The sequence below is a fragment of the Platichthys flesus genome, chromosome 20, assembly GCF_949316205.1.
Source record: "Platichthys flesus chromosome 20, fPlaFle2.1, whole genome shotgun sequence".
Taxonomy (NCBI): Eukaryota; Metazoa; Chordata; class Actinopteri; order Pleuronectiformes; family Pleuronectidae; genus Platichthys; species Platichthys flesus.
Genome location: NC_084964.1, coordinates 16,994,079 through 17,009,130, shown reverse-complemented (window position 1 = coordinate 17,009,130; position 15,052 = coordinate 16,994,079). Strand labels below are relative to the sequence as shown.

The window sequence follows — 15,052 nt, the reverse complement described above, 5'->3', positions numbered from 1 at the left end:
TCTCATTTCCTGTTCTGTGTGAATGCACCTCGACTCAGAGAAGCAACCGGTGACTGATCTCAGCACTGAAGCCACATGAAATGGGAAGTCTGACTTTGTATTTTTGAATTCTGTTTGTGGCAACTCATGGACAGACGCTCGACTGGAATGAGCGCCAAGAACATGACTCACTGTGCTGTCACAACAAAGAAATACAGAAAAATGTAAAAGACTTGTTTTTAAAATATATATTTTTTAATTTGTTGCATTGTTTATGTTTATTTTAGGCAAATTATCAGCATAAAAAAATCACAGTGCTACTCAGTAGAGTGCATAACTCTGCCAGCACCAGACAGTTCCCTTGTGAAACCACATTTAAATTTACTAGAATCAGATTTTTATTTAGATTTCTCATCAGTATCACTCCACTAATCACGCCTGATTTTTTTTTTCATCAAGTTTTGTGAATTATTCTCTCTTGAAATCTACAAAAATCACACAATGTTAAAGAAGTTAGTCCAGATTTCATCCTTTCACCAGGTTTCTGGTCACACAGGTCAAACAATCAAACTAAGGCCAGAGGAAACACAACCTCCCTGGTGGAGCTTAAAAACTATCTAACTTTGTGTTCATCAGATTCACTGGATGCTTTAAAATTCAATCAAATAAAAATGGGTTTGTTTCTTTTTTGCATTGCAGTTACAGCCTTTGATCCATAGAGGGTGCTCCAGCCTCTCTTCAAGCCTCCTGGTCAACTTGTGAACTTTAACACTGTCAGAAGGTTTTTCAACGTAGTTTCTTTATTTAGGCTAAGGTTCTAAAGTTGTACATGCTAACATTACTTAATGACATTTCTATTAATAAATCACATTTTCTATTCAGTTTCTGTATTTGTCATTTTTTAATAATGCTTTCAATGAGTTTCTTTATTTAAAGGGTATGGGGTTCTTTTGTGAATAAATACATATAAATATAAAGTTTTATATGTTTATAGGAATAAATCATAAAGATTTTTATAAATGGGTAATATTGAGCATGTCCCAGACGATCAAATTCAGGCACAATAAAAGCTCATATCTCCACTCTTTCTTTTAGTGTAGTCAGAAAACAACAGTGAAGTACAATGTGTTAAATCTAACTTGTAAAAATAAGACTTAGAAGACAGATCCTCAATAAATATCCTACATTTTCAGGACTTCAGCCAAAAAGTTTCAATTTCAATTTAAGATAGATTAGATAGAACTGTATTTATCCACGCATCGGGGAAATGCACTTGTTACAGCAGCAGACAGGACAGAAAGAGGTACACAAGACAATACAGAAATAAAGGACTATAGACCAAAAACAATAAATAATTAAAAAGTTAAAATAAAGAACACAAAATATATAACGATAACATGTCAATATCAATCGCCTCCAGCAGTTGAAACTGGAGATCATCCACATGAGGATGGTTTAATGGTCACATTTTTTTTCACAGGTTCAGGAAGCCCCACTTGCGCAGGGCATCAAAAAATTATTTGGAACTCATATTGTTCCTCTCCACGGAAATCTTTAGTAAAAGGCGAAAGATTTATGCGATCTGAAGAGAAACATGAGTGATCTACCTTCTTAGAGGTTAACCGGAGTTACTGATTCCCGCAGACACGTCCTTTACTCACGGTGACTCCACACACCGAATCCCCCACACTGCCAATAATGCACTGTCATTACAAACATAAGCTGTGCTTGTTAATCATGTTATAAAAGAGTTATATAATACGTTATCAGATCCAAAATATACATTTAATAAGAACATTAGGACTCTGTCGCGCGGTGCATGATGGGTATCAGGGCTTCGATCCAGCCCCCTTCCGGCACTAACTCTGTCAGAGCTCGAACAAAGAAGACAACACGAACAGATGTAAACCTATAACCAGATTTGAAGTGGATGATTCACAGGACAGAAGATAAATCTGTGTTTTCACGAGTTAATAGAAGGATATCTCTGAACTTCACACACATGCGCAGGACATACACCGGAAGTAGGAGAAACAAAGCGAGAGGATTAACCTCCTGCTACTTCCGTCCTTACCGGAAGTCGTCCCAGCAGAAGATAACGCCCCTTCGTTCAACCAGTAAGCATGCTAAATGTAGTTTTGACAGAAGATTGAGGGTCCATGTATAATTCTGATTCATAACGTAATTGACACATTCATCACTTGTTTCTCATTTCTAAAAAAAATAGGCCAATTGATTACAACCTGCTTCTCCAGCGTCTGAAGATCCACAACGTGAGGAGGATAACCACTCTTTGATTGAACACAATTCCTGTTTACACCAACACGAGCCTCACTGTGTAAAGTGCCTCCAGAGAATGGATGTTTTGTTTGGAGTGAAACACATAAAATTGAATTAAAAACATTTATTATGAAGGGTCCCATATCAAAACGGTTGGGTGTCATTGTGTTACTGCGTTCAAACAAATACATCCTCTCCTCTCGCCTCTGGAAGCCACAAGTTGTTTATGAGAGCAGTAATTAAAGAATCTACTCATGTACTGACCAGCAGAAACCCTAAGGTGCTTGATTCTCTGCAGCACATTTGTAGCCTGCGACCCCCAACAGGTCAACAGACAACAGACATCAAATATAAATATTCAACCCAGCACGGAGTGGAAAGTTGTATTTCAGCAGGAGTGAATGACCTACTGATGAAAACTGCTGGACAGTGGATGTGAAACAATTTCATTGCAGTGAAAACAAACTGATCCTACCAGGTTCTAATGCTTTCATAAAAAAAGAGGAAACGCGTTTAGGGAAGTTTACAAGCATACAATCAGCTTTGTGATAATTTCCTGTTTTTAAATGTTCTTTACACAAATCAAACTATTGCCGTTTTCTCAGAACTGACACTTAACCGTAATGCTTATATGTTGTTTCCCCTGAACAGTGAGTGTGAACGACAAGTTGCAGGATGTTCACTTCTACAACTTGATAATCAGAAGTAGGACAACGATTTCACACAAGACAGATGAGTCAAACATTTCCCTTTTATGTCCCAGTTAAAAGTTTCTATTATACAAGTGTAGTGGCACAGCAGAGTTTAATTGACTTTGCATTTTCAGTCTTTGTAAAATTCAACACAGCTACCAGCATGAATTACTCTATCCAGTTTTATTACAACCGTACATGACGTGTGTCACAGTCAGAATGTTAGAAGTACAAGAGACAAATGGCAGTTTTGTGCAAAAAACATCTTCACAATCGACACCAACACCCGAGCGTCGTCAGAAAACAGTTAGAAACGGGTCCTGAGGAGCAGGATCCTCGCAGTACCAACGGCACTCTGAACACAGTCACGGTTTTAAAACATTTTATTCCTCCTGTTTAAAACGTTACAGATCACAACAGTAGCTCTGCTGTAAACACACTGATGTTACTGGTCATCACCGACTATTAAATTACACTTTAAAAGCCCTTTTTAAAGAGGGCACCCTATCTTTGGCCTGCACCAGGAGGAGTTGGTTCCTTGGTCCTTCTACACCAAACGGATTGATTGGTTCTACTTTAACTTTTGGTCATCTGTTCAAATATAAATATAGGTAAATATCTCAATATAAAAATAAGGCAAGTTTCGTGCTCCTTCTAGTGGTATTTGTGGTCACATTTTTTTCGCCATTTTTCTACCGACCATAAAGCCACATTCTGTGTTATTGAACAACGAATGAATCCGAGCAGGTTTCTGCTTCATCATCTTCAAGGGGACAGTAAACGTGATTAGTAAAAAGTGTCTGAGTGCAGCTGCGATCCTCTCTGCTCTGGTCATATAGCCTTGACATCGATGAGGTGGCCGTGCTGGGCCGACTGCCTCAGCGTCTTGATCCCTTGCAGCTTGCGGCCGTGAAGTGTGAACTGGGACCAGGCGGCCAGCTGGAGCAGGGCACAGGTGATAGGCACGAACACCAACATGTAAAAGCAGCCCAGGCGAAGGGGCGGGGTCCCTAAGCCGGAGGCAACGTCAGGCACCGCAACCAGAGAGTCCTTCACCGGTTCCCTATCGAAAATATCATAACCTGGGGAAGAGAGGAAATACAGTCACACATTCAAATATACCTCTCAAAATGGATGATTCAAACTGAAAGGATATGATGACTGTACATCCAAAAAATAAAACAGGTGAAATATTCAAATTGTTTCGTTTTGAATGTACGGCAAAGAGAATGTGGTTTGAAATATGCTTAGCGCCACCCTGTGCTGATTTTTCTCATTTGTCCAGTTACGTAAGTAATTTGAAAGGCAAATACAGGACTACATGAATTTGCATCAGTCGGTCATGTGTTCTTCCTTATGCAGGATCCAGTGTTTGGTTCTGTACCTGTGTAAACACAGAGCAGCCATGTGCCAATGAGTGGGGCGAAGGTCTGGCCAGGTTTGGTGAGCAGGGCGACCATCCCGAACAGGAGAGCGGAGGCGGCCTGCTGCCGTCGGTTCACCACAAAGTCTTCGTCCACCAGGTCGGAAATGACAAGTTTCAGCAGCTTGCACGTCCCCTCTGTAAACACTCGATTACTGGGAGGGAGAGAGAGAGGGAGGGTTACACTCATCAATCCAAACGGAAAACAAAGTAGTTCATCATTCATGTGCTGAGAGCAGCCTCTGAAGAGGGGACCAGAGAAAGCATAAGTGCAACTGTCTGTAAAACCACATTAAATGATGTGATCTAACAACTTTATCCCCCTTATCATATATGCATAGCTCTGCCTGAAGGTTTGAGAGAAAGGAACGAAATCATTCTGACACTTTTCACTTCTACCACAGCTTTGAATAATATGCAGAACACACAATCAGCTGCAAGTGCTCGACAAGGCAGTCACATCCTGATGTTAACTACAAGAGCAGCTCTGTTATTTAACATCAACAATGGGATAAGATGCCTGACTGAACAAAAACCTTTTAAAACACTTTATCTGAACAGATCTGTCGATAGAGGATGTTTTCAAAGCTTTTTGACGCAAATTCATGATTTAGGCAACATAAATAAAGCACTCTGTGTAGTGAAGTTTATTGGATAAAACTTGTTTAACTCAATATTTGGAAACAAATGTTGAGTTAAGTCACTGTCTTTGTGAATGTTCTGCAAAAAGCAACCCAAACATCCTTGATAAGTGATGTTGATAAGTGATATAAAACAAGCAAACAAAAGTACAAGCTGTCACCCATCAGATCCCTGATGCATGTCCAGGGCCGTACCTAGCAATGAAGATGCACAGCAGATAAATGTGGTCTGCCCCTGCCAGCACCATAAACACACCAAGTCCCAGCTTGAGCATGAACAGCCAGCGGATAATCTGGTAAACCCCATAGCGCTGGCACAGTGTGAGGAAATACAGGTTGTTCAGGTGGGGGGCAATGTAAGAGATCCCTGCATGGAAGCAGAAGACAGAAGCATTAAAAACTATTTAACAAATATCAGCAGAAATAATATGAGAAAATTAAGATGGATGGCAACAAACAAAACTACAAACTATAAGTATTGCATTGTTTTGTCTGTATAGATTCATCACACCTGCAGTGAAAAGATGTGAGAGTTATTGCTTGTTTCTTAAAAAGTGAGCTTACCGAGTAAGATAGAACCTGTGGAGGCAGAAATGTTGTCAGAGAGAAGATGTTCCAGGAAAAGAGGAAAGAAGTTGTTGTTGAAGTGGCAGTGAAACACCTACAGGGGGAGACACAACATTAATATAATATCACTGTGTAGTTGAAGTAGAAAATAGTCTGATTCAAGAATCAAGTAAAATGTATCTTCACATTTTTATGGTTATTGAAATTTAACCACTAGAAAAAAGGTGACTCCATTGAGTAAGCAATACTTTTTACATTATTATTACATGAATACATCTAGTACAAATTAATCTTGTTAAAATAATCCGCCCAAACTTTTAATTCTGTTTCACGTAAAGTGTTTATCAGTCATTCCCACTTTATCTCGCCCAGCACTTGTAGCACAATAAACAGTATCTCACCTGAACAAGATTCATTGACACAAACCACAAGAAATTCTTCTGTCTGGAGAGCTGCTTGAGGTACTGTCCAATCGAGACAGGTTTTTCTGGATGGCTTAGTGGTGCATGGCCAACACTCAATCTGGGACAGAGCAAAAGAAAGTGAACGGAGTGAGATTGAGAGGAGCAAAACCAGGGTCATTTAGAATTTCTAAATCCATTAAAAATCCTTACTCTTTGAGCGTTAGTGCCTCATCTTGTCTTGGACGGACTTCCTTTTGAAAACGACGCTGCAGAACCCTGGACACTAACACAAAGCCCATGATGGAAAAAGCTGCCAGAGCCATGCAGAAGAGACGGAAAGAGTAAAAATCCTCCTTGTTCCAGAAATAATAGGACAGAAAAACGGAGAATGAGCCCAGAGCGCTGAACACCGAGCAGTGGAAGTTGAGGCGCGTGCGATCTGTGGCGGACACGGCGAGGTCCGCCATCAGGGCGCTGTGGTGGAGGTCCACCATGGTGAGGAAACCGTCGTACATGCACAGGCACAGCATGAACTGCAGGCCTGGCCGGGCCCAAGCCACCCAGAAGGCCAGGAAGGACAGAGCGAAGAGGGGGCCATTAGTGGAGAGAGCCTTCAGGCGCTTCAGCACCACCTCCGGAGTTGTGATCGGAGAGCCCGTCCTGAGGGGGGAAACAAAAAATGCGACAGGAATAAGACACAAAGCTAGGTGATGATGAAAGACAAAACAATGTAATAAACAATCCTAGTGTAAAAATAAAATAAAACACTTAGCTACACTTTGCCTTATGATAGTGAAACACAAACACAAGCTTCAGTGTCTTGTTGTATCTCATTAGAATCAATGCTGGAACATTTGCATGGGCTCATTTTCATTTACATGTTTCTATGTTTAGATCTCACTGTGTAGGAAGCCCAATGTATTGGTTGACGACTGGGTTTACTCAGAGAGAACAGAGGGAGGAGGCCGGGTGGAGACACTTACTGTGGAGAGCTGAGGAAGGAGCGATCACTCAGCCATCCAAACAGAGGGTCATTCAGGCTGTTCCATAGAAGGAACACCGTCTGTGGAGCATCAGAGAGGAAGTCAGGGCAATTATATAAATAAATATGTAGAAATATGGATTTATTGATATCAAGTTTCTGACAGGATGAAGTAGGAGAACAGCAGATTTGTTAAATTAAGCTCTGGTGTCTTCTGATGTTTATGGTGAGGAAATGAGGGGAAAAGAGAGACTTGCAACACAGCAGATCTACAGAACTGGGACCCAGATGCAGAGTCTGACCTCTGTGACCATTAATCACTGAAATGATACTGAGAATTTAGACTTTATTTATAGAATAATAACGTCAAATACTTGTGTGCAAAGTAATAGGTTCCTCTCAAATAATGAATTCCATTTAGACATAAACACTCATAATGTTCCAACATAATATATATACAGTTTATCTTTTTCTGTGTATAAATAGTCAGACCCCAGTTTCTTCTCACTTACCTCTCCCACCCAGAAGGAGACTTTATCAATCTTGTAGATAGACACGAAGGTCTCCATGTAGTAAAGCAGGAACACATTGTGGAGGATGGAGGTGAACAGGGCCAGTGAGCCGTACAGCACCGCAGTAGAGAAGATAAGTTGCGAGCAGCCCCAGACGCTCCTGCCCATTCTCCTTTCTCAATCTCTCTGCTCCTTCCTGACTCCGAGCCAAGCTGCAAACATCTCACGGCCTGGCCGACCCAGGGTCACCACGTCATCTTAGCCTGCAAAAACAAAAAGGTTATTTTATCTTCAGAAGGCAAGGGGGAAAGTGTCCTCTCACTACAACACTCCAGGCAAATGATAAACGTGAAAAAGCTACAGACATTAGTCTTGTGGTGAAATCTCAGCATGAATAACCCAAAACCCTAATCTCTCACATTTCTGATTCGGTCTCCTCACAGAGGTTCAGCAGAATAAAAGGAGCTGTGGTACGGTAAGTGCTCATTAGTTAGGCTGAGGGCCAAGGCTCCCTTTCCCTCCGGCCCACTACCAGCTGTGCATTTGAGTAAAACAGTAATTTCCCTCAGTTATTTTTATGATGACTCCACCTCACTGCTCCTACCGCTCTGCTTCACAGGGAAACCACAACAGGGAAGTCACATGACCGTCTCCGCAGGCTCAGTGCTTTCACTGGGCTTTATTGTCCTCAGGTGTCATATTCAACATTGTGTTGTGATGGTGCCTGGAGGGTGCTACTCTATAATTTACACCTAAGGTAAATGCAAAGGGTGTGGTATTAGATTTGCAAGGCGCAACATAATGATATCTCTGTGTCACATCAGCCTGGGAAATAGAAAGACACACAGTAGAGCTTGTATCTCCGTCAAGGCCAAACAACAGTCCCCTTGCATTTAATCGAGTTGCAGCAGATTTCACAAACTCAGAGATATCAGTTCCCTCGATATGGCACATTTCTTTAATCAAGGTTCCTGGAAACGGACCTGGGTTAAAACATGACTTCCAATGGTGAAGGTAAAACCGACTCTGCCTACACCAGCCGAGGACAAAGCATTTCATAGAATGATGTCAAAACCTGCATCAGTTTTATTACTGTCAGTTTCCTCTCTTGCTCTCTGCACCCTTAGGGGTCACTTTAAAAGACCTCTTACTTCACACCTGATCGACACAAGATTAGACTCTGATCTATGAACACCTTTAGAGGGAACGCCATTTTATAGCTCTCAATAACAGTGTCTCAAAGTGATGTGATCTCTTCTATCAGAGGCAGCCACAATGCACTTTCTAAACACCTGCAAAAACCACATTTTCATCGCGGCATCTGAGTGATATAACGATCTTGGCAAAAGCGATCTCCTTGGAGTGTAACTAAAAGCTTTCTAACCCTGCTCCTATCAGATGCAAACAGTGGAGCAGGATGACAATCAGCAGGTAAACACCAGACCACATCTCAAACACATGAAACAGGTTCTACTTGCTGACTTTATTGTACACTTCACCTTTTGCAGATCTAAATAACTGTAATCCAGAGTTTAGAGTTGCACGTTTAGATGCATGATTTCTTTAAACAATAATAATTTCAAATACTGGCCAAAATCGGATAGAAAAAAAGATAGAACTGGCAGCAGAGGGGGGGAAACATCTACGTTTATCATTTCCACCTGTGAAGAGTCTTCTAGGCCTCGAACTTGGTGGCTGAGCAGGACAGGCGTCATCTGAACATGACAGATAGGGCTACCGGTAATCAGATGTAGGATACACAGGAAGAGAGACATTATCTCATCAGTACTTGCATCTCTACTCTGGCTTCCAGTGAAGTAAAGGCTTCAGTATAAGATTCTCCTACTCGTTTTTAAAGCTTTAAGGACCCCGCATACCTAGAAGTGTCAGATCCTCTGAACAGCTGCTGCCAGCTGCCCCTTGGTCGAGGGCAAAGAAAGTCGGGCTTTTACTGCAGCTGCTGTCAGTTCACCAGAACTGAAGACCCACGTGTTCTCTACAGGCTTTAGACTGTACTTAGTTATTTCTTTATTAACTTTAAAGCCTTTTACTGTATGTATTTCATCTGCCAATAAGGTATGTGCTTTGTTAAGATTGCACATAAACTACTGGATTGATTAGCAGGAAACTTGGTGAGGATGAAATTATTATGATTATAAGTATTGGTGAGAGAAGAATACTTTCAACTTGATTACAGATCCAGGGTTTGATCCACTTTGTTTAGAATTGCATTTTTCACATTTTCTTCAGAGAATAATTCATGGATCATGGTGAAAATGAGAATGATATTTCGGTGTTTGGATAATTTGATGCAGATCGAAGAAGAACTGAATTAAATGTATTATATTATTGTATTTCTCTTTGTTTGGATCCATTCTACATTGTTCCAGTCATTTCTGGTTATCTTGAACGTGCTTTGTAAATAAACGTGACTTAAAGGCCCCAGATGCTAACACACATGAACAGTGTCTAATAAAACAATAATGTAGCTATAGCTTAATTAGAATATAAATAGATGAAAAACACAGATAACAAAAAGTGTCTTAATCGAAAGTGGAGGAAAAGGTCGCTTACTGAAAACAGCGACAGACATCATCAATAAACAACGACACCTGTTATCGATTATCGATTAGAAAGGCGTCGTGATAATCGATCACATCCACAGGTAGCTAACTAGCTAACATTAAACGTGCTAGCAAGTGAGAAGAGCAACAACAACCACGTACAATTATCGAGTGCTAACAGGTGGAGAGCAGCTGACCAGTGCTGGATAGCGTTGGTTAGCATTGGTAAGATGCTAGCTGGTTAGCGCCGGTTAGCTGACTCGTTAATTTTGTCACCGTTAACTTTCACGTACGTCGCTACCGGAGCGAACAGACGCTACGTACCGATGAAGGCGCCCGCTGACCCGGGGAAGTTAGCGGCGTGTGGTTCGTTGTTTTGTCGGTCTGTGAGGAGCTGCGGTCGGTGGTGGAGGCAGAACACAGACTGAAGAAAGACAGACAGTCCACGTCATGACAACTACAGACGTGATCTGTTCTGTAGTCACACACACACAGGAGCGCTGCAGTGACACCTAGTGTTGAACTACTGTGCATCACACCACGCCCACTTCCCTGTGACGAAACAGAGACAATAATGATGACAACTAATAATAATACACTTTATTTATACAGCACCCTTCATACACTTCAAAGTGCTTCACAATAACATCAACTACATCAAATAAGATCAAACAATAACAACACGTTAGCAATGAAACAAAGACTTAAGGTTAAAAGCTTAAAACATGATTATAGAGATTTTGAGTTGTTTGTTATAACTATCAGCAGAAGTAGCTTGTATGATGTGTGGGGGGAGTTTGCTGCATTAACTTTCTGCAGTTCATTTTTGGAATACTTAGCAATATAATACTCACAAGACCTGAGAAACAAACTCTGATAAACATCATTAAAATATGAGTGTGCTGTACCACTAAGATTTTTACTTTTATTACCAATAACATATATTCTTGAACACCTTTGAGTAATGTAACAAATACCTGGTTATTGTCTTCTGTATGATCCTATATGTTTTTTTTGTGGTGTAAATTCATAGAATCTGTGATGGTGGAATTCCATGTATCCTTGTATAGATCATACAATCATACCTGAATGGAGTCGCTCTCTTCAGGATGATGGCCTTCCGCTCAGCAGGGGGCAGCATTGTATCATGGTTAGCAACTTCTAAACAGTCAAGTCTAAATTGATATAACTTCCCTATTGGTGAACATGTTATCAATACATGTAATTATGTCGGATGCAGTTGAGGTGCTTAACTATTACATGTGGGAAAAATCATGATTACACATCTGGAGTTTAAACAATGGTATCACCCTGAAACTCAAATCTGAGAGTATATCATGGAAACAATTGTTAACCATACCTGCATTTAAAGTAACACTATATACTGCATTTGCCGCACAATACTTCAGACTTTTTTTTGAGTCTGTGCAATTCTCTATGACGTGCACTTTATGTGATGGGAGGATTCTACCATTAAAGTGTGTTTACTGGGAATTTACTTGACTGATTAGTATTTCGGCGCTGCTACAGCTAAGTATGAACCACCCTTAATTTCAATGACTTGTGTATCTGAGCTCAGCAGGTTACCATCATATCTGTGAGTGTACTTGTCTCTTTGTCACTGAATGCATAATGGACATTGAAAGCAGTGTTAAAACTATGAATGGACCAAATCTGGTCAATACAAGGGCCTGTTCCGTCTCCACCCCCAGAAAAAGTCCTGTCCCTCAAATCGTCTTTCATCAATCAACAGAGGACAGCATTTATTAAGAAGGACATCATGCTACATGGAAGTGACTGAATATGCACAGAGAACCACACAGACACTTTCACCAATGCCTTTGCCATGACCCGGACACTATGCATCTGCGTCTGGGTTCAGGTCAGGTCACAGTTCAAGGGTCATGTCCCGAGTTCCCAAACATAGGAAACACAATAATTCACACACGTGTTCATTCAGAGTTTAAGAGGAAAGTAAAAGCAGCTTTTAGAGATCGACTGCACCCAGAGCCTCTGCATCTGTATTAGACTAAGACGGCTGAAAAGAAAGCAAACAAACACATATTTCCTTCCGTTATTACATTTGTGTTGTGTGTTTGTGTTGCCAAAGAGGTTAAAGGTCTTCAACACAGCTCAACCTCCTCCCACTATCCAGCAATTGAGCTAAAACATCCCAGATATATATTCTGCTGTCTTGCATCTTGCGTTTCTGAGACCGTGCAGTAGTTGATGAATGCGCTGGACCAATTACGAGTCAGTCTCAATCATTCACAAAGTTTCACCCCATTTGTTTTTATAGCATTAGTTTACACATTAAAACCACACTCATCAGGAAACGTAGATGCTTGAAAAAAACAACAGTGTGCTAAGAACTATACCTAAAACTACACAAACCATCTTTTTTTGACGTGTACTTTGACGTTTCATTTTGTTCCAGCTCCCATCAATTCACATGGAGGAAGCTGGATTTCTGACCTATACTGCAACCAGCCACCAGGTGGCGATTGATAGGTTTTGGCCTTACTTTTGGAGAGCTGTGTATTGTATATTGTGCCAACCGAGCCATCTAACAACCCTGTGATTCTGAACATGGTAAATGGATAAAGATAATTAAAAGATGAAAGGATTTTCTAAACTTTTTTAATCTGTGTTATCAGCCACGATCAAGCTACTTCTTATTATAACATTTTTTTGTGTTATTTTATTCCTGAGATGTGACAGCTGGTGAGCAGGGGGTAGAGGGGGAGGATGTACAGTACAGGGAGAGAAAAGGAGATCAGACAGTTCGGATCGATAAAGCACAGATGAGGGGGTCCCACGGGGAAAAGAGGGGTGTGCTGCCATCTGGTTTGAAAAACATCTCAGTTCAATCATCACATCCCCGCAGCAGGAGCATGCTGAAATCTAAGACATCTGCAAAGACTCACCCATCATAACCTTCACTGTGCTTAATGATGGTGGTTTGCTAGACTTCCTTTGTTTTTCTCCTATTCCAAGATGTTCTAGACGTAACAGGGATGCTCCTCCGGCCGCGCTGCACAGCTCTCACAACATGATACCTCTCTCATGCCGGTTATTGGTGTGAGTGCTCTCAGAGTAATTTAAGGGCTTCCTAGGCTAGTCATGTACTGCCTCTCCATCTATTACAGTACATTAGAAGGAAAGGAGGCCGGGGATCACGTTGCCGGAGCTGTTTATGCTCCTGCGTCACTGCTGTGTGTGAGTGACAGGTGAGCTGCTGCTTCTCCCTGGTCACTGTCACATGTAGAGGAATATGTACATACACACATATAGAGTATGTACATAAGAGATATAAACAAACTATACAGGGGCAGTCAGAGAATGCATAACTCAGTCAAAACAAATCGTAGTGGAAAATTCCACTGATCAATGTCTTACTACTGTGATGAATGTCAGACCACTGTTTTGCCTGTTTTCTGTGCACTAAGCTGATGCATGCCCTTACTTGGTAATTCCACCTCCTGTTGACCAGTATCTGTGCAACTGGGTGCTGGGGCTGATTCCTCTTTCTGTAGCAAGTGATGCCGGACAGCAGACGATTCCTGTCTGCTTTCTTTCTTGATTCCTGTTCATCACATTGTATAAAAATCTTCCTTTTAGACTTCTCCTGGTTTCTCTCTGAAGCCTTGCTGTTGACTGTGTAACCCTCTGCAGAGCTAATAATTAAAACTCAAAGACAACTCCGGTCTGAGAATCTATTTATTTCACATCTTGAGCTAAATTTCCACCGCAAAATGTAAACAACATTTCACACACATAGAAATAAGTCCCCCAAATATATATATTGAGTTTTTAAGACAACTGAAGGATGCCACATGTTCTCTTCCATGTTTGGAAGGCGAGGGTGAGGTGAGGGGTATTCAGCTGCAACATGCAACTTTACCACTAGATGTCACTAAATTCAAGACACTGAACCTTTAAAGTAAGTAAAGATAAAAAATCCTGATTCAACACCAATGGTTTCTTCTCTGGCACAAATTGCTTTCTTTTCGTCCAGTACATTTTTGTATAATGCAACAAACTAACAGACAGACAGAAACTCACACTGATGACATAAAGACACACACACACAGACACACCTTTCTACGCAGCACCGACCACCTGTAACAGAATCCTTTTCCTGGAACCTGAGCTGGACAGTGAACGTCTCCTGGACCACCCATCCTGTGTCCCCTCGCCCGGCGACAGATGGTCAGTGTGTGCGTCTTTGTATTTGTGCGCATGTGACAAAATAGATATCAAGAGTAGGAAAAAGTTTTACTTTGACCGACAAGCATTTCACTTCTTCACAGATTTTGAGAAACTCTTATTATGAGATGAATTGCTATGGTTGAATTAAAAACTGAAATTAGATTATTAAGTCAAACATCATGTGATTATTTATGTCACTATCATCTGCTTATCGTCTCCTATTGAATGAGTTATTATTCCCAAGTCTTCCATAGCCAGTCTGTGTTAAAGTGGTTTCTTGAGGTATTCAGGCTGCTTGAAGTGCTCTTATGTCATCTCAGTATCAAAGAACACTTATTTCAAGAAGAGGAATTCAGGTAGAGTTGACTGTGATCTTTGTAGTGAATCAACCAGGCCATAAGGATAGATAGAAAGCTGATTTTTGTTTTTAGGCACATACATGACTCTGAAATTGTGAAATTGATTATTTCTATCCTCTTCTTTCCGTCCGACCCCCTCTCTCTTTCACGTCATGCATTATTTATCCAACCGTAGCATCCCAGCTTCCCCTCTCTGCTGCCCCCATGTCCCCCATCGCCCTCGGTCCCATCGTAGTGTGTGTAAATCACTGACTCACTGAGATGATGCGTAGAAACGTCATTCTTAAATCTGAAAAACACTGGTACATCAATTAACAACGTGATGATTGGATGTCCTGAATCTATCAGAAAGGATAGGTGAGTAAAGATGCAGTATATTCCTCCGCCAAGGCCCAGCATTCAATATAGCGGCACTAAATTACAGACACTGATAGATA

General features: G+C 41.1%; 1 protein-coding gene and 1 non-coding gene across 2 annotated transcripts; both read right to left on the bottom strand.

Annotated features, from left to right (window-relative positions):
• Positions 1 to 1,467: 1,467 nt before the first annotated feature.
• LOC133932002 (U5 spliceosomal RNA) lies at positions 1,468 to 1,581 on the bottom strand. Its single transcript, XR_009911940.1, has one exon. It is a non-coding gene; the product is annotated as a U5 spliceosomal RNA (small nuclear RNA).
• A 1,534-nt stretch (positions 1,582 to 3,115) lies between these two features.
• mfsd13a (major facilitator superfamily domain containing 13A) lies at positions 3,116 to 10,519 on the bottom strand. Its single transcript, XM_062378487.1, has 9 exons — positions 10,369 to 10,519; positions 7,481 to 7,743; positions 6,970 to 7,049; positions 6,197 to 6,646; positions 5,984 to 6,104; positions 5,580 to 5,676; positions 5,211 to 5,382; positions 4,336 to 4,529; positions 3,116 to 4,033 (listed from the first exon to the last, which is right to left on the bottom strand). The coding sequence occupies exons 2-9, from the start codon at positions 7,646 to 7,648 to the stop codon at positions 3,783 to 3,785; spliced, it is 1,533 nt and encodes a 510-aa protein (XP_062234471.1). The 5' UTR covers positions 7,649 to 7,743; positions 10,369 to 10,519; the 3' UTR covers positions 3,116 to 3,782.
• Between the last annotated feature and the right edge of the window lie 4,533 nt (positions 10,520 to 15,052).

Bases quoted from the DNA above. Each gene is read 5' to 3' on its own strand.
- mfsd13a (XM_062378487.1), bottom strand. From the start codon at position 7,648: ATGGGCAGGAGCGTCTGGGGCTGCTCGCAACTTATCTTCTCTACTGCG. The intron at 6,647-6,969 runs GTAAGTGTCTCC...TTCCCCCCTCAG, and splicing joins TCCTTCCTCAGCTCTCCACA to GACGGGCTCTCCGATCACAA. The intron at 6,105-6,196 runs GTAAGGATTTTT...GCTCTGTCCCAG, and splicing joins GAGGCACTAACGCTCAAAGA to ATTGAGTGTTGGCCATGCAC.